Source organism: Pseudopodoces humilis, chromosome 1 (assembly GCF_049639895.1).
Source record: "Pseudopodoces humilis isolate 2021_Gansu_Grassland_sample_001 chromosome 1, ASM4963989v1, whole genome shotgun sequence".
Classification (NCBI taxonomy): domain Eukaryota; kingdom Metazoa; phylum Chordata; class Aves; order Passeriformes; family Paridae; genus Pseudopodoces; species Pseudopodoces humilis.
In genome coordinates this window covers 1988226-2012014 of record NC_142200.1, presented here as the reverse complement: position 1 = coordinate 2012014, position 23789 = coordinate 1988226, and the positions used below count along the sequence as shown (strand labels likewise).

At 47.1% G+C, this 23789-nt stretch overlaps 1 protein-coding gene across 11 annotated transcripts in view; it reads left to right on the top strand.

Annotated features, from left to right (window-relative positions):
* The window catches only part of ADGRB1 (adhesion G protein-coupled receptor B1), a 278660-nt gene that overhangs the window by 199619 nt on the left and 55252 nt on the right, over window positions 1-23789 (top strand). For 8 of the 11 annotated variants that reach the window (XM_088055285.1, XM_088055280.1, XM_088055270.1 and 5 more), the window contains 3 exons: window positions 12542-12645; window positions 13775-13870; window positions 20017-20119. In XM_088055285.1, coding sequence (XP_087911411.1) covers window positions 12542-12645; window positions 13775-13870; window positions 20017-20119 — 303 coding nt within the window. The remainder of the gene's footprint in view (window positions 1-12541; window positions 12646-13774; window positions 13871-20016; window positions 20120-23789) is intronic. The other 3 variants (XM_088055296.1, XM_088055291.1, XM_088055275.1) reach the window with 1 other exon arrangement.

Sequence of the window (23789 nt, the reverse complement as noted above, 5' to 3'; positions counted from 1 at the left end):
GCGGGATGACTGGCACAGCCCAGGGTGTGGGAGGGCGTGTGGGAGAGGATGATATGTCAGAGATGTTTGGTGTGGTGCCTCCACACTGATGGCTGAGCTCTCTGAAACATTTTGGCTCTTCCCTCAAAGAAAAAAGGCTGAGGGGAAGGAGGATGATAATCTTCAAGCCGGTTGAAGGTGGCTGTGGAAAGGGAATAATCTGCTTTCTGTGTCTGCTGGGGATTGGGCTCAAATTGCGGAGTGAGAGATTTAATTCAGGCATAAGAGAAAACCTTCTGACTGCAGGGATAGTCAAGAGCCCAGACTCCATCAGCAAAGATTTTCTTGAAGAGGCTGGGGGTGGTTTTGATGGTTTTGCATCAGGCTGAGGTGTGAGCTGAGCTTGTTTCCACTGTCTTACCTGGAATTCTGTGATGTAGATCCCCTTGGTGTCTGTGCCTTGCTGTTTACAAAGAGAGGAGCATGGCAGAGGGGCAGCACATGGGTGGGAGGTGGAGGAATGTGCTGGAGGCAGGTGGGGAAGCCAAAAATCACAAAGTCTGTCTGCAGCTTCCCACTTCCACCTGTAGCTGTCGATCCACTGTCACCTCCTATTTACAACCTGCAGTTCGTACCTCTGTGCCACCCGGGAGGCTTCAGCTGTGAGAGCACCACTTCAGCCCGCTCAGCTCTGAGCCACAAAGCCTCCCTGACCCAGCAGTGTGGGAACTTCAGCTGAATTCTCCATCTGGAGCCCCCAGGATGCCGGCACGGGGGCGGGTGTGGGGGCCCGTGTAAACAGCACAGGGTTGTTAGTCACGGTGAGTCGCGGAAAAGTCGCGGCGCATCTGCCAGGATTGGGCTTGGGCATCGCAGCGGGCAGGGCTCCACAGGGCAGGCTTGAGGCTCTGGGTGCCTTTCGAGAGGGGTCTCGGGGAGCTCCTCCCGAGGCAGGAGGACGGCGTGGGAGCATCACAAAGGAGCTTGTTTGAAAATGGTAACGAGTGGGTGCTGGAGGCTGGGTTTCATGGGCTCGTGGGGTGGGAGTCAGAGTCAGTGCTAAATGAGATTATTTTCCTTTTCAAAGCACTTCAGGGACTGCGCTCAAAGAGTCAGGTGAACTGTTGAGTGTTGCTTGTCTTCTATTATTCTGCACTCATCTCTGTTGTACTTTGGCCTGGAGAAGCCATTCTTTAGGTAAACTTGACAATCTGCTTCACCTCTGGGCCATTTATACCCTGCACAGAGGCTGAGGTTGCCCTTAAATTGCCATGCAGTAGGAAATGGGTAAATTGTCATTATTATGTTCATTTAAGCCCAAATTGAAGCAGTGCATGAAAGGTTTGTGCCCTTCATACTTTTTTGCCATCAAGTAATAGCTGGGTGGATAAACCTGCTGGCAAGATTTTGGTGATCTTTAAGCAAAAATGGGCAATATGTGTGGAAAAGTAATTTCAGAGTTGTAATTGGGAATATTTGAGCTTGGAATCTCCCTCTAAATGTGAGGAGTGTCTAATCAAGAAACTGATATTGTGCTGGGTGTGATAACACCAGCAAAAACTCAGCCTGCAGCTCCATTGCTCTCTGCCTACCTGCCCTGCTCACCACAAGAATATACAGAATATATTCAATAAATCTGTGAGAGCAAAATGATTCCGCTCTTTTCCCACAAGTGAGACAATGCTTTCATTTTCCAAGATGAATGGATCTTTTCCCTCTTTTTAAACATGGCAATCATGCCAGAATCTCCCCAGGTGGGGAATATCCAACTGCTGGGGCCACTTTTGATTTTGTTTATATCAGCTCAGTACAGCTGTAAATCCAGGGGCTGTTACAGCTTCACTTTCCAATCACTCAGCTGTGAATGAGTTGGGGGCTGGGGTTGGAAGCTGATTCCTTGAGGGCTGCTTGGAGATCTCTGCTCCACACAGAGGGAATTTGCACCAGTGATTCCCCAGTGATCAGCTGGGGATGGAAACACGCTGGATCCCAGGGGCTCCTCAGATTGCGGTGGGAATAAAGACGTCATTATCCTCATAACAGCAGAACAAACCAAATGGCTGAAATCCCTTCATCTTCTTTTCTTAGCCAAGAAGCCCCTGAAAGCCTCTGAGGACTGGCAATGAACCGGGGATGTTTTACTCCAAAGTTTTTAGTTTGGGTCAGGAGCCATTGTCAGGGCAGGGGTCTTCAGTGACTGAGTAGTGAGAGATGGGAGCATCTGCAAGTAATAATTAAGGTTTGTTCAGCCTGCAGGAGACTGAGGGGGAGACCACATTGGGGTCTGCAGCTTCCTCATGAGGGGAAGCAGAGGGGCAGCACTGATTTCTTCTCTCTGTGACAGTGGTAGGACCTGAGGGAATGGCTGGAGCTGTGCCAGGGGAGGGTTAGGTTGGATGTCAGGAAAAGATTCTTCATCCAGGGGGTCATTGGACACTGGAACAGGCTCCCCAGGGAATGGTCAGACTGACAACACGAGGAATGTTTGGACAGTGCTCTCAGGCACCAGATGGGATTGTTGGGGTGTCCTGTGCAGGGCCAGGAGCTGGACTCGATGATCCTTGTGGGTCCCTTCCAGCTCAGGATATTCTGTGATTCTCGCAATCTTGGATAAAGGCAGGTTTTACGAGATGCTTCAGGCATGGCTTGTGCAGTCTTTGCACAAATGTTCATTCCTTGTGCTTTGGAGGAAGGTTTTTCTTAAGGACTGCTCTGTAACAGGCGAGGGGAAAGTGGATATTTGCTCTCTGCGCTGGTTGGCAGGTGGGTGATCTGCACATCTTAGGCAGGAGCCATCCTGCAGACACCGAGACCTCAGCTGCTGCCCCACTCCTCAGGCGGGTCTCTCCGGAGGGCAGGATGCTCGGGAATGGGGAAGGAACGTTTTTCCCAGGCTGTGGGGAGAGCTGCTGGTCTGGCAGCACTCTCCAGCACGTCACTGATAGTGTAAAACAAACAGCAGGCTGGTTTGGAGTAATTTGGTGAAATGCTGTCGCCTGGCATGGAACCAAAATACTGCTTAAATCAGGATAAACACAGTCTGGATTCTACTCTCATTTTCCATTCCCAGTCTGCTATGGACTTATTTTATTTTAGCTATGTGTAAATCTTACCACATTTCCCTGCAAGGTGCTCAGCTGGGAAGCTACAAGGGATGAGGGCAACTAGCTTCCAAGTCAGTTATGGAATTTGAACTGGTTGTTCTCTGTGTAGCACAAGGAGAGGACAATTCCAAGCAGGGAGGTGCAAGAAAGAAGACTCATTTTTAAAGTAGTCACAGAGCATATGTCCTTGTGGTAAAATAATGCCAGTAATGGTAATAGTGGTAGTAGTAACAATGATTATTATGATAATGACAATAATTGTAAGTTCCATGGCAGAGGCAGCTCTAGAGCAGGAGCAGCTCTAGCAGCTCCTGTAATTGTCCCTAATATTTAATTTTTATAGTGTTCCCTGGATGTGTCTTAGCTTGCGGCAACCAGCAATGTTCAGGACATGGCACGGTCCGTGAATCATAAAATCGTTCAGGTTAGAAAAGACATCCAAGATCGTCGAGTCCAGTCTTCAACTGAATCCCACCATGCCCCCTAAACATATCTCAGAGTGCCACATCTATTCCTTTTTTTTTTTTAACATTTCTGGGGATGGTGACTCCATCACTTCCCTGGGGAGCCTGTCCCAATGCTTAACCACCCTTTCAACAGAGAAATTTCTCCTGATATCCAAATTGAACCTCTCCTGGTGCATTTTGAGGCGATTTCCCCTTGTCTTATCATTATTTGCCTGGGAGAAGCAGCCGACCCTCACCTCAGCACAACCGCATTTCAAGGAGTTTTAGAGAATTAATGTTGCACTGAGCACTATGGACAAGTCCCCTCTGCTTTGAATGTTTGTATGAATACCTGCATTGTACCACTTCATCTCAGGGTGGTGGAGTGGATCCTAGAGCGTTTGATTTTCCTAGGGCTGACACGGGGAGATTGAGGTTTGCGGTTTCCCGCAGTGCCTGTGTCAGTGCTGCTGCACGAACGTGATTAAAGTTCACTTCTGCCCCTGTTTTCTCAGCAGCAAAGAGCTCCTGCCCATGCAGGAATTGGCCATTTCAATTATTGCCAGCTTCATTGTGGAAAGTGGTTTTATTTTCTCCTCTCTATGCTTTAAAGGGAAAGGCTGGAACAGAACAGTTTTTCCATATGCATGAAAAGCAAAGGTTTAAAAACCTGACCTGCCATGGGACCAGCTCACAAACAGTTAAGCCAAAAGCTCTCTCCTGTCTCTCCTCCATCCTTCCCAAAGGTCCAGAACAGCAGAGAATAAGGTGCTGGTGCTTGATTGTTCTGACACAGCCCTAGGAACCCCCCTAGGCGTTTGCACACAGCAGGAATCTAAGCTGAATTAAGCTTTGGAAGAGAGATGGAGGGGCAGAATTATTCCCTTCCATGCCCAGGGGATCAAAATAGGGCTCCAAGAAGATAAAGCCAGTGTTTGCCACCTAAATCAGATCAGCTGAGAGGCCTTTGAAAAGATTGGTTTAAATGATGGGGCTGTGTGTCCACAGCTGACCTGTGGGCAAGCTGGGAAAAGACCCTGCTCTCCTTCTTGGTGTCCCCTGGCTCCTCACGCTGGTTCCCAACACACAGCTGGCAGCGGGATGCAGAGTGACCCAAGGTTCTTCATCAGAGCTCCATAAAACCAGGATTTCAGTAGCTTGGCTGAGCGAGGCGCTGTCAGAAATAAAGCGAATAAAGTGTTTTTAGAATGTTAGAGTGTTTTAAAGAAGGAAGGTGGAAATGTTTGGGAAGAGCTGGCTGGTCAGGAGGAGAGTGGTCCTCAGCATTAATGTGGGTCTTGTCCATCCATCCTTGACATCAGGACTGACACTGAGGCACTGGGAGAGCAGCCTGGGAGTTCCAGCGTGGCAGTGAGCTGACCATGGCGTTGCTGACTGGCGGGTAGATAATGCCCACTGTTAACTCCTGTAATTCCCTGCCAGGAATAATTTCCAGGAGGAAATCATCCTGCCAGTTCCCATTAAGGAGAGGCTGAGTGACCACTCCTCCGCCCTGAAAACTTCATCAAGGCTGTTCACTGAAAGCAAATTGTCACATTGTGTCTTGAGAGCGGACTCAACACCCGCTGAAGAGTTAGCGATTGTTAATAAACAGTAGCGTGTTGAGACGTCTCTCTGGGTGATTTCTGTGTGCTGTAATTGCACAGAATTGCCTGTTAGACCGGGAAAATAGCATAAAATAACATAAAAGCTCCAGAAATGTGCTCCTGATAGTGGGTGATTATTAGCTTTGACATTGGAGGTCTTGATACGAGGGAAGCAAGGCAAGGTGGAAATCCTCTGGACCTGGCTCGCAGTGGCTGCGCTGGGAAGGTGCCACATTTTCCAGAAAGAAGGTGTGAAAAGATGATTTATTAATGAAGCCTCTAAGTGACCCTCATGCAGGGACCTCAGAGCCCTTCTCAGAGGTTAAATAATGGAGAAGAGAAGGCTCTGGGGAGACTTTTTTTTTGATTTTTCAATGTGTGAAGTGTGATAAGAGAGGTGGAGAAAGACTTTTTACAGGTTTAATTCAGGATAGAGTTAATTTTAGTAGCCAGTATGGGACTGTATCTTGGGCACTGCCATTGCTGCCACAGAGTGAGGGGATGGTGGGAATGGCTTAAACTGAGAGAAGGTGGAATTATATTAAATATTGGGAAGAAACTTTTTTCTGTGAGCATGGTGAGGCCCTGGCACAGGTTGCCCAGAGAAGCTTTGGCTGCCCCATCCCTGGAAGTGTCCAAGGCCAGGCTGGACAGGGCTTGGAATAACCTGGGATGGTGGAAGGTGTCCCCCACCCATGGCACGAATGGAATTGGGTGATTTCAAAGTTCATTTCCAACCCGAAGTGTTCTATGATTCTGTGGAAAAATTGGAATGTTTTGGTCCTTTCTCACTGCTTGTCTGCTTTGAGTTGAGTGAATCCCGTAGGCCTCTGACAAGGCTGACCCACCAAAATAATGTCCTTTCACCACTGGCCCAATCCTGCCTTCACTAAATCCTTGACATCCACCAAAAACAGCTTGTGTCCTGCTCTCCCTCTTTCCCTGTCTTGCAATCACTCCCAGAAATCCCTGGTCCAGGGAGAGAAAATTGAGTCTTCCCTTAAGCAGGCTCAGGGTACATGGAAATTTCCCATCCCAAGGAAGTATAAATGTGATATCCACAGGGCCTGAGCCTGGGTGAGAAATCCTGAATCTGACAAAATTGGGATTAAATGAATCAGTGTTTTTTTGGCAGCTGACAAGCGTACATTCACCTCTTGGTCACTCAACCCTCCTGAATTGTTTTCTCCACACACTCCACACACGCTCTTTTGTTCTGGAAGCTGTTTGCTTCTGTAAGCCCTGCTAAAAGCATTATTTTCCAGCAATTTTAACAACTCTCTCCCTGCTTTGCCAAGAGTTGTCCAACCAGCAGTGAAATCAATACAGTGTACCTTAAAAAAAAACCAAACTTCATAGGAGTCATAAAAACCCTTTGGGCCAGTGGCACAGCAAAACCATTCCTGTGCAATTCTTGGAGTAAATCCCACCCAGCTGGTCCAGTTCTGTGTAGGAGATGAGCTCAGGAATGAGCCTGGCTGCTTTGAGCTCGTGACCTGTAAGGGGAGGGAGAGGGACTTGCTTGGTCTTGCAAAGATGTAAAGGGCACTCTGGTCACTGCCTGTGGGACAGTTACAAAAATTATAAAACCAAATTCCTCTCGCTTGCGCCTGGTGGTTTAACAGGGGGGAAAGATACAAACTGCAGCTCGGGAGGTTCATGGAATAATTTAGGTTGGGATGAAACCTCCGAGACCATCGAGTCCAACCGTTAACCTGGTAACGCCACGTTCACGGCTAAACCACGTCCCTAAGTGCAACATCCAGACGTTTCCTTAACGCTTCCTGGGATGCAGATTCCACCACCTCCCTGAGCAGCCTGTCCCGTGCTTTTCAGTGGAAAAAAATTCCTGATAGCCAACCTAAACCTCCCCTTGTGTGATCTCAGGGAAAACCTTGTCACCAGTGGAGAGTTGTGGCTCCGGAATGGGCACCTGTGGGATGGGAGCTCTCCATCTTGGAGAATTCCCAAATCCAGACAAAGCCATCACCAGCCTCACCTGATGTTAGCGCTGGTCTTGCTCCAAGCAGCAAATTGGGTTGTCAAGCTGGAGATGTCCCTTGCAACCAGAGCTCCTGCAGTTCTTTGACTTCATGAATCTTTAATTTCAAATGTGCAGGAAGTCAGGCTCAAGGCAACTATTAAGAATAGCAAACACATTTCTAAAGCCAAACAAAACCCAGCCCCCACCCCAAACTCCAAACTCCTGTGCCTGTGTTTAATTTCAGAGCAGAATAAATGGTTTAATTTTTTCTGTGATCTTATTGGTGTGATGTTGTGCCTGTAAAGACTTTGTTCAAGCCTTTCTTCATATCAAGGATGGAAAAAGCAGAAAGAACAGCTTGGTTGTAAGGTCTGGGGCAAACTGCTCAGCATTAAGAAGTACTTTGTTCTAATTGGAGCCTGTGTGACCCTGGAGCTAGAGCAGGGTAATGGAAAAAGCACAACTCAAATTGAGTTGCTTTTCACAGCATTCTGCAGAAAGCCAGAGAGGGAAAGGGAGAAATGCATAGAATTTGAAAGGGGGAGGGCCAGAAAAATCCATTAAGAGCAAGAAGAAAAAGCAGAATATGCCATGGAAAATAGCCAAAGGAAGGGAGACAGAGAAGACAAAGGAAAGTAAAAATTAGAGAGAAAGGAAGAGGAGGAAAAAGAAGGAAGCAAGGTGAAATGGTAAAGGAAAGGAGCGTCCTTCTGCCCTGCCAGGCAGAGCGATGAGGTGGCAGCACAGCGAGTGGCCCCAGGCAGCAGCGCTCGTTATTTCCATCCTGGCTGATGTCATTGATTGCCTCCCTCCTCCCCTGTCATGCCTGGTGACAGAATGGCAGCCCTTGCGACTCAGAACAACCTGCTCTGTTCCCAGCTGGCCTGGGGAAAAGTTTTCTTTCCAGCTCCATACAGGCTGTGTCTGTGTCTGTGTTTAGGGGGTTTTTGGATGTCCCCTCTCAGCAGTTCCTCTCTGGGACCACCTCCAGTCCAGGCAGGTGGGGATCCTATTCCTGGCCTGCCTTCTGCAAACAGCCAGTTTTTTCCTCAGCTGTGGTGCTGGAAAAAATCCCATAGGACTGTTCCTTCTCTTACCTTGACATTTTTCCGTTGGTAGCATCTTTATTTTTTAAACCAACCTTGATTTTCCCATTTTTCCTTCTTTAAGAAAATTTCCTTCGCAAGGCTCTGATCCTGCAGCATCTGACCACCTTCTGTCAGGGGGTTTAATTAGTCAGGAAAAAATAAAACAAATTATGATTTGTTTGCTGAAGGGAAGATGTGGATTGAGAAAGAAGGTGGAGAGGACAAAGAAACCTTAATAATGAAGGAAGAAAGAAGAATTCTAAGGTACTGGGGTCTAAGTCTTTAGGACTTGCTTAGGATAACGGTAAGTGGCCTCAAGTTGCACCAGGGGAGGTTTGGATTGGATATTAGGAAAAATGGAAAAGAAATCATTGTAAATAATTGACACAAGGAAATGGAAGAGCCATTATTCCTGGAAGTGATCAAAAAACGTGGATGTGGCACTTGGGGACGTGGTTTAGTGGTGAACATGGTGGTGGTATTGGGTTGATGGTTGGACTTGCTGATCTTAGAGGTCTTTTCCAACCTTGATTATTCATGGTTGGACTTGATGATCTTGAAGGTCTCATCCAATCTAGTCATTCTGTGAATTCTGTGAATTTGATTATTCCTAAAGGAGCGAGCTCCTCTTCTTCCTGCAGCCAGTCATTTTTTTTGTTATCCCCCTTCCTGATGCCAGCAAAAATCCCATCAGGCTGGGATCCCTAACCCTAACCCTTCCTTTTCCGTGGGGTGGAGGGGTGAGATTCATCCTGCATCTCTTCAGCAAAAGCCTTTCTTCTAGACATGGGGCCTGTGAAAATTCGTAGGATGAAGAAGGAGGTGCAGATCAGAGTCTTTCCTGTGGGATGGGCTGCAGGTGGACATCAGTTACTACCCTAAAGCTTGGCCAGTCATCATTTGTGTAATGCCTCGTCTAGGAGCAAACATCTGGGCTAGGAATGATCCAGTACATGCAAAAGATCCTTAATTTGCTTTAGGATCTAGGGGAGGGTTATGGATGATGTGGCACAGTGAGACAACCTGAGGTCTTCTGGGGTGGAGGGATCTCAGGGAGGATGTGGAAGGGAGGGCAATTGGGGTTGCAGTGTTGGGATTTAGGGATGCATCCTCCTCATCTCTTAAAAACCAAGCTCCATTCCCTCGGTGAGCCTCGGATGGTTCAGGAATGAGTTACATGCCGGGCTTTCTTTGCTTTATGGAGCTCCTCCCCCACTTTTATCCAGTTACCCATGAAAAGTCAGTGAAATGAGACCTACTTAAATCAAATGTCACAATCAATGTTCATCCCAGGCCACCATTTGTGCGATGTGAACTCAAATTGCAGTCAGGGGGGAGCAGGGAGAGGGAGAGGCCTGGGAAAGAGCTTGGAGGGAGCGAGCAAGGAGCCATCCTTGGCTGGGTATCTGGTGTTCCACAGTGCTTGGAACACAGTGCTTGGTTTTATCACAGCTATCTCTGCAGTGGGACAGGGCTGTTGTCCGCAAGGACTCTACAGGGGGGAGAAACAAAGCTGTGGCTTCCTACAGGACGTTGCATCCATCTCTGCCCCACCCTACCTGACTAAATCAGAGTCCTTTCCACATTTCAATTTTATAAGGAGCAAAATATGCGATATCAGCACTCACTCTGCCTGGATGATGTCCAAATTCAATTTTGTTGGATGGAAGACAAAATCAAAGCGTTGATATTTTCATTGAAATTTATGTTTACCTCGTTCTCAAAAAAAATGCTTCTAACCTTGCATGAATATTTTGCAGGAGTAAATTCTCAGGGTGTGAGCACAGTCATAGGAGTTGATGTTAAAAATCACAGTGAGCCAAGTCTCCGTAAAAGTATAGGGAAAGAATCCACAGGTGAGCTGGAATGTCTCTTTCATGAGCATTTTGGGAATCTCAAAGCGGAGGAAGATGCAGGAGGGATTGGTGAGGCTCAGGTTTCCTGCCCATGGCTGGTCTGCACCCAGTGAAGATCCCTCAGAGCACCTGTACTCCTTTTGGTGCCAGCAGGGTGCTCAAGTCATTGAATGTGTGTGACATCCCACCCTTAAGGGGAAGGAAGCACCCACAATTTTTGGTGAAAAGGAATGGCAGAAGTCACAGGGGTTCCAAGTTTTATAGGTGAATTACAGCTGGAAATTGTTAGGTTAGTCCCTGCTCTGGTGCAAGCACACGGCAGACAGCTTTGGATAAAGGGGTCGAGTGGAAGGGAAAAAGGAGATGGATTAAAGAGGGGGAGAGAGAAACAAAGGAGAAGCAAGGAAAGGGAGAAAGAGAAATCACCAGTGCTGGCTCCAGCATTGATCCAGCTGATGGGGTGTCCGGGGTCCTGGGGTGCCCATGAGCCCAGGGAGTACCTTTTTATAGGAATGTTTTCTCTGCTTTGGAGAGAAGTCTCTCTCTTTCCATGCAAATCAGTTGTCATGCACAGCCTGTTCTTCTAGACCTTTCTGGAAATGGGTTGGAGCTTTCAGGGATCTTGGGCAGTCTTGATCCACCTACAGTCCATGCCTAATTCTTGGCCTTATTCCTGTGCCTGCACTGTGCTGTGTTGTGCTGATTTCCAGGAACCAGAACAAGGATGGTTTTTTTTCCCAGAAAAGTGCTGCCCTACCTGTGCAAGGCCCCTTCTCCAGCCATGTTCTTGCTTGCTCACAGTGTGTTATTACCAGCAATCCTTGGCTGGATCCACGACCATCCATGCTTGAGACGTTCACATTAATCCCCTTATTTTCTAGGCTTCTACAGTGTGTCACTAAATTTTGGAAGTTCATGTTCCATCCTTCCTGACAGCTGCTGTGGGGTTCTTTGCAGTGGCATGGTGAAAGTTTTTTTCCTCATTAATTCCCCCCAACTGTGAAAGGTGCCCTCATTCAAAATAAGCAAATAAGGAGGATCCTCCCAAGCCCTCAAAAATTCAGGGACGATTCTGCTCTGACCTCTGTGCACCAGGGTTGTTCATCTCTTTTTCTGGAGTAACCCTGTAGTGACTGTGGACACAGGTTTGCTCTGGCCATGTTCTGAGCTGGCCTGATGCAGCACTGAGCCCTGCCTGATGCATTTGGCTTTGCAGAAGGCTCAGTAGCCTGGAACGGAGCTGCTGTAGCCTCAGCTCCATGGCATCCCTCTTGACTGGAGGTTCAGGCTGAGCAGCCTCATGCCTGCAAACAACACGGTGTAGTCAAGTCCTTAGAGGACTGCCTGTTTCATTCCTAAATTCATGCATAATTTACTTTTCTTTTTTTCTTTTTTTTTTTTTTTTTAAATCTCCTGTGCTAAGCCCTTGCTGTGTCAGAAAGCATCTCATCTCCATGAGTGAAGTGCGAGGTGCTGGTGCTGTGCCAATCTAATGACAACCTTGACTGGGCTCCCTCCCCTCTGCAAACGGTGTAATCACCCTAAATAGAGGGTTCTTGGGTGTCTGTTCTCCGTGGGGCTCTGCCTTTCTCTGCCTTCCTGCCAGCAGAGATCACTAATGTGGAAATTAGAAATGTGCCAGGGGGGAGAAGAAAAAAAGCCTGCAGTAGAGAAAGCCAAGTGGGATTGAGCTCCTCGCTGAGGACAGGGCGAGTTCAGTGATACCAGTGTGGCAGATGTTGGGTAGTTACAGGATGCAGAGAAGTCCATTAGAGAGGTTACAACCTGTGTTTGCTCTTGATGTTGCAAGAGCTGATGCTCTTTTGTATTCAGTCAGGAAAAAATAACCATTCCACACCAGGTTTTCCAGCCTGTGTGATCCTCTTCTATGAAAAAACGCCTCGTGTAGTGGTGTAAGAGCAGTGAATTGATGGATGGTCCCTGTGGGCAGGATACACGTCTTGTTTTTCCTTCCCTTGCTTCATTTCATCCTTTTCCAGATGAATGTTTGTGGTTGGTGGAAAATTTTCACCTTCTTTTCATCCTCCACCCTTCATCACCTCCATCCCAGAAGAGCTCGTTTGTAATTGTTCTGTTATTGCCTCATTAATTGTCTTCCCAGTTTCACACTGGATATGAAGGGTCTGATCCTCCGCTCATAACCCACACCTTCCACGTGCCTGCCTTCCCTGGATATCAGATAACAATATCAGATATTGTTACCCAGGCTTGACAGTGGTTTGTGGGAGCAGAATCAGGTCCAAACAAATAAATAAAAAAATTTTAAAAAAAATTTAAAAAAAGGCTGGGTCAAGCAGAAACAGATCCTGGTCTCCTTCCCTGCTTATTTGTATGCACAGTGTGATGTGAAGGTCAGCTAAGTGGACACACCAACAAACAGGAAAGTTCTTGCCATGAAATTTTCGTGGTAGAACTGTCTGAACATAATTTTTAATGTCTCACTTTCTCTCTTTCAGAACATGGAAAAGGTGCTGGTTCCTTCTGTCACGTTAATTGTAGGCTGTGGAGTATCCTCGCTGACACTCTTGCTGTTGATTATCATTTATGTCTCTGTTTGGAGGTATGGCTTTCATTCTCTTCTTTTTGGGGAAAGTAACTGTCTTTTGACCTACATGGATCCTGGAATGTTTGCTCTGTGGTTTTGGGTGTCTGGTGCTTGAGGAGGAACTGTTTGGGAATGAGTGGGCCCTGCAGAAAGTCATCCTGGTGGCTTAGCTGGCATTATTCTCTCCTTTCAGTGCCAGAGAAATTAGCAGAGTGAAATTAGTGCCATGCCCTCATGTAGGGACATTGTTCCATTTCCAAAAGCCTCGTGCTGGTTTTGATGCCTTTGTGTACCCCAGGGAACCTTGTCAGAGGCGAGGTGGACACGCACGGCCTCTTGGCAGGCAGATGCTGCTGCAAGGTAATTCTTTGGGAGCATCCAAGCCTCCGTGACCTGCCATGAAAACATCTGGCCTGAAGAACTGACAGGACTTTTCAGGAGCTTAAGAATGTTAAACCCTAAATCATCTAAATAACTCCACAACCTTTTAGCTACGTTTTGCCTTCAGCTTCAGATGCATATGGGTTCCCTCAGTACATCCCATTGCTGACAGCTCCTGCACACAGGTCAGGTGGAACTTAAAATTGTGTCATTTATGGAGGCTGAAGGGATTTTGAAGCAAAGCTTTGATGAACAATTGGCCCATGCCCCTGTTTGATACATTCTGGTGACTCTAAGCTGGAGGACCTGAGGTGTGCAAGGGATTTTCTCCCTCCATTGCCTTGAACAAGGTCTGAGTTTATCCTACGAGATCCAGGTCTCTCCTAAATCCATGGCAAACACGCTGAGACCTTCATGGCTCGACGCCAGGCAAAGACAAATCAGAACTAGGTGAATGTGAAATCCAAATGGAGTGGTTGCAGGGAGTACTGTTGGGTATTATTGGTGATCCTTTTGGGAGAAGGGATCAGTGTGAGGCTCTCAATTTGTGCAGTGCTTCTTCTGAGTAGGGAGGAAAGGGTAAATTCCATTTAGAGATTGAATTGAGATGACTTTTTCTGCGCTTTGGTAGAGGAAAGAAACAAGAGAGTAAAAAACTGAGAAAAAAAAGAAATGCATCTTTTTTTTTTGTTGATACTGTGACAGTGCATAGTGCCTGGTTAATTTTGGCAGCTGAAGACTGATCATGATAACGTTTATCTAGAACTCAGGTTTTTCCGTGCCTGGGGTATCATTGGATGTGCTCAAGTCCTTGTCCTCTCCTGCTTTTCCTCAGGCTGGGCGGCACTGAGCAGCGCCGGTAGGTGCCTTACTGGGGTCACTGGTGTCAGGATCAAGTGGAAAGTTAGAAGATTAAAGAGCAAGCGTTCGAGCCTCACCCTCTCTTTCCTATCAGAAACAGGGTCAGGATCTGAAACCTAAGCTCAGACATGAGGCTGAATCAGTTTGGAGCATGCCAGAGCCATTTGGAATAACATGATGTATTTTTTTCCAGGACTGTGCTCCCCCCTACCCCTCCAATATTTACTGTTATTGAGGACAGTAAATTGCCTGACCTGTTTCAAATACATTCTGTTTAATTTCTCATTCCACTCTTTGCCTTATGCCTATGCCCAAAACGATCACCAGGAATGGGAGGACACGTTTATGGGAGGCTTGAATGGGTATTTCTGAGCTAGCCAAGGATGGACATGCATTTCCAAGTGATCCTGAGACCAGCTATATCTTGACTAAAGGGCTCTCTATCCTGAGTCTCTCTGTGTAAATATTTGTAAAGCATGATCAAGTGATCTCTAGAATTTCTCTTTGGTGCGCTGAGTTTGTTCCATTTCTTCTCTGTAGATCATGTTTTCATGTTTTCCAAACTTCACAGCATTCCTGTGGCTGAGCCCTGAGCGCTCTGTGTGTCCTTTTTATTTTAGGCATAGCTGCTGGACATGAATGTGCTTTCCTATTAATGGTCTCAGGAACTTTGTATTCAACATTATCTCCTGGCTCCCACTTTGTTTTGCCCTAAATGTTGTATATTCTGTTAGACAGCAGCTGGAGGAGTGCTTAGAAATGGAATCAGCAGTACTATTGTCTCTAAAACACAGGAGCAGCATCAAAGCAGTTCTTTTCCACCGTGCTGGAGACAAACTCATGTCCTGGCTGCCTGATCTTGTGTGAAGAGCACTCACCAGAGCTCAGCTGTTTCGGGGAGCTTTGGCCGGAATGTTTCCCATTCAGAACTCCGGACAAAGGCATCTGGAGCACGCATCCATAGACCCAGCTTGAGTATGAAACACATCTGATGAATAAGCTCGCTGAGGCTGACAATCTGGAAGCTTTCCCAGAATTTTGCCCAGCTAGGGCTTGTTTGTATATGTGGGAAGCAGAAAGGAAGGGAGGGCGAGAAGGAGGGAGAGGAACACGGTGAAGAAAAGAGGGCAGAGTAACAGGGAGGTGATCCCAGCTTCAGGCTACGTATCAGGGAGGAAAAGAATTTACCCTCCACTCCTCTTTCAAAACCCCCAAATAAAGGCTGCTCCTTGGTGGCACCTACTCAGCCACTGGCATGAATGGCACGAGCTTTTTGAGGCAAGTGATCGCTTCAGACGCGGCCAACTTGGCACGGCCCCGTTGGAAACTGGAAGTTGTTTCTGTTCGACGGCTGTTGGTGGCCTGTTGGTGGCCTCTCTCCAGTTCCCAGTAGACAGATGGCTGCAAAAATCCCTGCTGCAGATGGTGCATCTCTGGTCTTATTAGCAGGCTCGACAGAGGGGTCAGTGACACAGTGGGCCACAGAAGTGGAGTGACCTTGTTCCGTCTCGGCGCGGACTGTCCTGGGTCACAGCTGGAGGCACGGTCTGTGTGTGGCCCTCGTGCTCCACCACCCGTGTGGAGAAACAGGGGGAATTGCCAGGAAAAATTGAAAACTGGCATGGAAATGGGAAAAAACTGGGGGGGGGGGGAGGGAAAACCCAAGCACTCAGGGATCAGAACAGGTGAAATGAAGCCTCTTTTCAAGCAGCTCTTTGACACACTGGCATTTCAGGAGCGCCCCGATGTGTTTTCCATCCCTGAACTCATTTGCGGCTCAACAGCCTCTGGAGTCAGTGACCTTTCCATAGCACCGGGATCGATCCCTGCTATCGAGCAGCTCATCCACCAGCCCATCAGCATGTGTGGCACGGCAGAGCTCTGCCCCTGGCAGCAGCTGGGGAAGTGCTGCATCGCTGCAAGAGAACAGCCCCAGCTTTTCTCACTCCTGAGGATTGATTGAGTGGCTGTCAGTGAGCTGGAGGGGCTGTTAACACTTGCTTTAAACCCAGGAGCTCACTGGGGATGCTGAGGCACTCCTGGCCCTGGTGGGAGGTGGCAGGGATGAGTAAGTGGCTGTGTGGAGAGGGATGTGTGTACACATGGTGAGAAAGCAGCAGTGACTCAGTGTTTGTGGAGAGGAGAGGAGTCTGATGGGGGCAGAGAAACAGACTGCGGGCTTTTCCCACCTTTTCCATCTGTCTCAGCTGGTGCAGCATGTGAGGATCCTCACTGGTGACCAGTGACAGGACCTGTGGGAATGGCTGGAGATGTGTCAGGGGAATTTAGGTTGGGTGTCAGGAAATATTTCTTAATTCAGGGGGTGGTTTAGCACTGAGCAGGGTCCCCTAGGAGTGGTCACAGCACCAAATATGCCAGAGCTCAGGGAGTGTTTGGACAACACTCTCAGGCACAGGGTGGGATTGTTGGGGTGTCCTGTGCAGGACTTGCTGATCCTTGTGGATCCCTTCCAGCTCAGGACATTCTATGATTGTAGGACACAGTCTGGAATAGAAATTCCCTAAATTATCGGTGAGTTGTCCCCAGTTTTGTGACTGAGTACAGTGTATTTTGATAAGCAGACAGAATCCATGTATCAGTAGAGGGATAGCACCCTGGAGAAGCTCTGTCTTTTCTGCAGATGTGTTCTTGGGCAAAACCCATCAAGTTCTGGTTTTTTCCTCCCTCTGATACAAATTCCTGACTTCTTTGGCCAGAGGGTCTGGAGAGGAATGGTGATTCCTTTCTGTGGAGCATCCTGTGCTGGAGAAGAGGAAATGGAAGAGAAAAGCAACCGTGGCAGGAGGTCTTCTTAGCATTCTGACTGAGCAGAAACTTAACAAGGAAATGTTTGGAATGCAGGTCAGGCTACCAAGGAGGACTCTGGAAGAATTGCCCAGGAACTCAGGATTGAATTAGAATGGTCAGAGCTCAGCTGCGTTTAAAACTGGTCAGGGATGTGAAAGGCATCAAGAATGGGTTCTGGAGGCATGTCAGCACCAAAGGATTTCCCAGGAAAGTGTTTGCCTTGGTGTTGATTGGGACAAGCAGCCTAATGGATAAGGAAGTCGAAAAGGTGAAGGCCTTTTTTCCGTGTTCTGGTGGCAAGGTTCACTCCCAAATTCCTCCACAGAGTCAGAATCCAGGGAAGAAAATGCTCCCCACTGGCAAGGAAAAGAGTGGCAAGGACTGTTTAAGTTATCTGGATGTTTCCAGATCCATGGGATGCACTGAGGGAGATGTTTGGTGTGACTGTGGAGACTCTCTGTCACCTGGGGAGCTTCCTGAAGGCTGGAAGAGGGCAAATGTTACACCCACCTTTAAAAAGGGCGAGGAGGAGGATCCAGAGAACAGCTGACCGGTCAACCTACACAGCCCCTGGGATGATTAAAGAGCAGGTAGCTCTAAAGGTTATTTCCAGGCAAAATGATGGACAAGGAAGCAATTTGGAGTAGATAGTGAGGATTTCTGGCTGCCCTGCTTTCCTTTTGGGATGGGATGACCGCTTCCATGGACAGTGGGGAGAAGCAGCTGGTGTGGATTTTGACATTGCCAGGGCTGTTAACACAGTTCCCAAAGGCGTTTTTGTGTCCAGATCATGGAATTATGCGCTGGATTGGTGGCTTTATATCTGGATGGAATTCCTGCAGGATTTGAGGGTAGTGGTCAAAGGTTTGAGGCCTAATCAAGAGCTGGTCACCTCTGGCCAGGGTTGGTAGAGTGGCCAACATTGTTTAATGTCTTCTTTAACAACCTGGACAATGTTTGGCATTCCTGAGGCCACACCTGGAAAAGGTGCCCAATATTGGATACCCCCAATACCAGAGATGCCAGCACGTTGCAGCAAGTCCAGTGGATGCTGAAGGAGCTGGAGAATGTCAGAGGAGGCAAGGGAGAAAACTTGGAGAAGAGGAGGCTGTTAAAAGCAGTCATGGAGAAGCCAAACAACTTGCAGAGGTAGGCAGGGAAAGGTCTAGAGGCACCAGCTGCAGCAGGAAAAGACGCAGCTGGATATAAAGCAAAATAATCCTTCACCACAAGAGCAGTTAAGTTAAGCTGTTTAGTGCTGTAATAAGTCAGCCAAGAGAGGTGGTAGCATTTCTCTTCCTGGTGATTTTCAAATCTCAATCAGACGAGACCCTGAGAAACTTGATCTGACTTTGAAATCAGTCCCGGTTTTTTGGGCATAGGATTGAACTGGGAACTTGAGAGGCTGGTTTTTTTTCCCCCCTAAAAATTATTCCAGCTAAATTATTCTGATTCTTTTCATTGCCAACCCACGTCTCATTCTTTGGAGGTTCAGGGATCTGGAGAACAAGATAAATTCTCAGGGTGTGAAGGAAAGCAGGGAAAAAGGAGAGTTGGTTTAAGGGGGCTTAAAGGGGAAAAAGTCTTAAGACAGTTGGATTATCTCCCCTTACTTTAAAATACAGATTTATGATCAACTAATTTCTTACCTTTTTCTGATGAGTGGAGACCTTAGAAGTTCATGCTAATAGCAGTGGGATCATAGTGTTGCTACATGGATTTATTACATCTCCTTCCCACCAGGACAGAGCCCAAATCTCCCTTTCTACCCCGTAGAAGCTGCTGACTGGAAAGGTTTTCGAGGTTTTGCTTCCCACAACCAAAGCATGAATAGATTGAGGTCTCAGGACCCTCCAGCCACAAATGGAGCAGGGTCCAGGTGATGCCCAGCATTGTTTGGAGCCCAGTGAAATCAGAAAATTTGGGCTCAGCTTGGCTCTGAGAGGAACCAGAAGCTCGTTTTGCAGCCTGTCAGCCCAGCTTTGTGCTGAGCTGGGATCCTACATTTTGCAGCCTTTTCTGGGGCTGGGAGAGTTTCAGGGAGAACTTCCTATAAACCAGATTTCCAACAGATTAAGTAGGAGTTCATGCTACCTTTGCTTTTCTTTTTTTGCATCCAGGAAAGCATATCCTCACCATTCAGTTTTCTCTGAACGCACAGCTCAAGGGGAAGTTAAAAAATAAAAGTTTTACAGCCTTCATTAGGTCTAAAGCACAGATTTACCCTTGGCAGAGCACACACGTGCAGTCCTGCCTTCCTCATCAGAAACTCAAAACTCTGCAGCCAAGGCACGACCAACTCACTCTTGCTAAAATTAATTAATGAAATTAAATTCCCAACATAAATAGTTGATGTGCTGGAATATAGGAAATAATCCTGCATTAGCCTCCAGGGATGAGCTGGTTGATTAATACATCTGTTTCTAATTTATAGAAGCATCAGCATCTCCTCTTCACTCATCTGGCATTCAGGCAGGGCACTGGCAGCATCTCTGAGATAATTCACGTGTGTGAGTGTTGGTGTGGTCAGATCTTGAGTCAATCCTTGAGGACTTGCACCTTTGCAGTTCCCTTTTCGTTTTATTGGGTACATAAAAGTGCCTTCAAAGAAATTTCCCTCCGTAGCCAGTGGTTTGAATTAATTGTGGTGCCCTTACCTCGGCGGCGAGCCTGGTGCTGTGCTGCAAATCAGAAATGACAAATAGCTGGCTTCTGCAAGGTGCTGAAGGCAACAGCTCCCTAACTGCTGTCCCTGATGTCCCAAACCCACAGCTGCAGTTACATATTTGGCCTAGTTTGGAGAAGTGCTATAAAAAAAAAGCCAAAAAAAAAAACCCAAAAAAAAAGAAAATAAAAAAGTCGGAAATGCTTCTCACCCCAGGAGGGGTTGTTAGGCTGAAGGAAGGGGAATGCTGAATCACACACACTTTGTTGTCAAGGTGCATGTGTTTGTAATCTGCTTCCATCGCCAGCATGCCTGTGGCTCTTGGTTGGGAATCTTTTCCATGTGTTGCCTGTTTGTTTTCTTTCAAGCTCCTTTTCAAGCCCCTCTTTCAAGTAGGCAGAGCTGAAGAAGATTTGCAGCACTCTACTGTTTTAGGAGGGGCTTAGGCTAGGCTGGCCCCTTGCTTGTTGCCTCCTAACTCCAGCATTGATGGGGGGATGATGGAGACATCTTCTCCCCCTCCCTTCCCTCCTTGTTCTTGTCTGTCTAGCACATAAAATCTGCAGGAAATTGGCAATTCTGTAGAGCCTGGCCTGGATTGTTGCTTTTTGGAGGTCACCCAGGGCAGGCTGTGACAGGGTGGGTCTCCCTCCCCTCTTCTCTCACTGCAGGTACATCCGCTCGGAGCGCTCCGTCATCCTCATCAACTTCTGCCTCTCCATCATCTCCTCCAACGCTCTCATCCTGATCGGACAGACCCAGACCCGGAATAAGGTAAGGGATCTGCCGGGGCTTTGTTTATTTGTTTGCTTTCCCCCTGATTCAGCACTGAAATGATCCATTCAGGCAGCGCTTCCTCATTTTTCCTCCATCTGTTAATTAGCGACATGTCAAAGACACGGCTAAATGGCAGATTTCAATTTTCTCTCTCGCTCTCTCTTTGATAATTTGTCAGCATCCTCAGGGCTTTGATTAAAACCAATGTGATATTTTTGAATATCTGCCTAGAGTAGCTGGCACATGGCACGGTGAAGAAGCGTGGTGATTTGCAAGGCTTTAACCATTTTATTTTCAAAAAAATTACAAAGACAGATTGAGAAAGGGCTTTTAAAAAAAAAACCCAAACAAACAACTTCTCAGCTTTACATTTATGTCTCCAGCAGTTTTTTATTCTCTGAGCTGAAAGTACTTGGCAGATGTTAATGAACACAGGCACAAAACTGTCCAACCTTTTTTGGGGATGGGAAGCATTGCCAGATGCACCGTGAGCACTGCAGGGCCACCAGGGATTCTGAGCAGATCCCAGAGTGACTCCAGCAGTCCAGGCAAGACCCAGCGTGGTTTTCCAAGCCATGAGCACTGGTTGCTCTCTTCCCACAGACCCAGCTGGAGAGGTGTGTGTTGCCTCCATGACTTTTTTCCCTCAGCTCAAGCACTTTCAGGTTCCCTGTTGATGTCTGGCATGACAGATCACTGCTCACCATTAGTATTTTCCCGCTGTAAATTTTCCCGTCTTCCCAAATGCTCCGACCATCATAACTCTGTTGAGCCAAAAAACGTGAGGCAAGATGCCTCCTCCACTCTTTCTGCTGCCAAAATCACAGTCAGAAGTCAAAAATTAGTTATTGCTTAACAGGAGCCGGTGACTAGCTGGGTTTTTTGAGCCCCTGCTTTGGCAGTGTGAGCACAATGTCACTGTTGGAAGCATATCTGGAAGAAATTCTTCCCTGTGAGGGTGGAGAGCCACTGGAGCAGGTTGCCCAGAGAAGTTGTGAGTGCCCCGACACTGGAAGTGTTCAAGGCAAGGCTGAACGGGGCTTTGAGCGAGGAGAAAATCTTCCTGCCCATGGCAGGCGGTTGGAATGAGACGATCTTTGAAGTCCCTCCTAAAACTCAACTCATGCTATGATTTTGATTCCTGCAGAGAAGCTGAAGGATTTAGTGAATCAGGGACTCATTTCTATGGAAGGCCCTTTGGGTTAGGGTTAGGTTGTTTTAGCAAAAGCTTTCCAGCTGCTGGAGCCCTGTGTGTGTAGACAAGTGTGGAAACAAGCAGCCAGCTCTGCTCCTCCTACAAAGTGCCCTTCAGAAACTCCATTCCCAAAGCAGAGTTGTCTTCCATTCGCCAACGTGGTTGGCAAGAGGTGGAGAGAGGGTGACCCAAGCTCCTGCTTTCCTTGGTTGTGTTTTCTGCCACACCAAACATGTGCTGGGAGCTTCTTTCCATGGAATGAAACACTGAGGGACACTCAACAGGACAAACCACAGCTGGACCTCCTCTTCGGTGGTTCTTCTTCACCTCAGGAGAGGAGCTGGAAGTCTTCCTCCTCTCCCACCTCCTCCAGAGCACAGTTATGAACCCAGGTTCTCCCCGGTGGTTTTTTTGTCCCGTGACTCTGGGAGTTCACTGTTGGAGCTGTTGGTGGGGATTCAAAGCTCCCGGCAGTGATGGCAGGAGGCAGATTAGCTCTTTGCACATCCATATGCATGAAAGCCCAGAAATAGAAAGGTTATTCTTGGATTTCCTCTCAGCCATCTAGTAAACAGTCTCTGGCAGGCAACAGAGAAAGAAAACTATACAGAGGAGAGACGAAGGAGTGTAAATTAAGATTTTATTCACATTCAATTATCGATAATAGAGCGCCTTAAAATGTTGGTGATGGATTTATAATTGCGGCTTCTCCGGGAGATTTCTGCGGTATCGGCTTCCCTGGAAATGTCAAATTCTCCCTGGATTTCCATCCGTGTAACCTCAAAGGCGAGATTCCACGCCTGGATTTGCTAAGCTTCTTGAAGATGAAAGGCCTGGGAAAAGGCTAAAAAAATTACAGTCAGCAATCTGGGTATACAAAGGAAAGGGATGCTGCAGGAAGTGGCCGTGTCTCGAGGCTTGTGCTGGAAGGGAACAGATTTCCCCTCTTAAAGGAAAACAAGGGCTAATGGCCTTGACAGACTGACATGCTCTGCTGGGTCTTGGGACATCACATCCCTGTGCTGAGCCCTTCATGGGGATGTTTGGTTTTCCCCACAAGGAAGGGAAAACCTGCAGCAGAGGTTGCAGAAGCAAATATTTGCCTGCCTATCAGTTGGCCAAGTTCATTTGAGGTGATGAGTTCATCCTGGTCCAGCTGAGATGTGCGTATTTCTCTTGTCTTCCCCTCCTCTCTTCTTCTCTTTCTATCAAAGCTATTCATTTGAGAAAAAAAAACAAACCCAAATGTATCTCTGTGGTGTAAAATTGTAAAGCAAAGCTTTTCTCTGCCCTTTACAAGGAAGAACTGTGTTGGTTTGAAACAAAATCAAAAAGGTAACGTGAACAGTGTTGTACCTGATATCAGTCAAAAAAGAAAAGGGTTCTAAAATAACAATCTCTTAAAATCCATTCCAGAAAGCGTCCTCTGTTTGTAGCTGTTTCCTATGGGGTTTGTAAGCTGATAAATAGGAACCACCTTTTTTTTAGGATTCTTGTAAAATGTGAAAATTACCGGACATTATCATATTGAGCTGTGTTACTTGGACTGAACTGACATCCCGAATCCACTTCTAAGCAGAATATGGAGGGATTTGGTGTCAAATGCAAATCTGGAACAAAAAAGACAGCTCCTATCGCAGAGAACACACGGTCTTGCTTTTATTCACAGCCTCTGATAACGTCGGGTGGTGCCAGTGGATGAATCGAGAGCAATCCGATAAAATCATGATAAAAGCCACTCTGTGCATGAGAGCTCTGGCTTGAAAAATGCTGGTGGTTTAAAAGAGAGAAAAAAGAGAAAGGTTCATTGACCGTAAAGCCAAGTCCATGTTTTCCCATATAACTCAAAGCAAAGAAATCCTTGATTATAAACCTCCCCCTCCCCCAAATGCCTGAAGCAATTTTTTTTTTTTTCATCCAGAGTCACTTTTGAAATCTATTTGCTCTCCCTTCTCCTTGGGAGCTGCTGGAGTTTCTTCCTATCACTTTCTTCTCAAGTACATTGATTCACAGTTTTCAGCTCACAGATGGGGGGAAAACTGGCTGAGTGAAACAGAGCGGCACCAATTTGCACCAGTGAAAGATTTGGCCTTGCTGAGTTAAAACAAAGACGAGCTTGTCAGCTTTCCAGTCCATCTCCCTGGCACTCCAGGATTGTTCTTCATAATGCATTTGCCAGTTCTTTCCCCAGTTTAATTTTAAATGGCTTAAGCTGCCTGCATTTCCCTTGTGAGATTTCCCCACCAAGTAGTAGAGCTCACCATTATGAAATTCTTTCTAATCTAGGAGGGTTTTTCTTTATTTTTCCTTTTTTTTTTTTTTTTTTTATCTCCTCCCTGTTGGTAGTTATGTGCTCTTGGACAACTGTGCCCTCATGTTTGCAGTCGTTTCCCAGCCCCTGGCAGCCATGGTTTCACCCAGCTCTCACGGCTTAACTCTTTCACTCAGCCCTGTTTTTCTGGCAGGGCCACC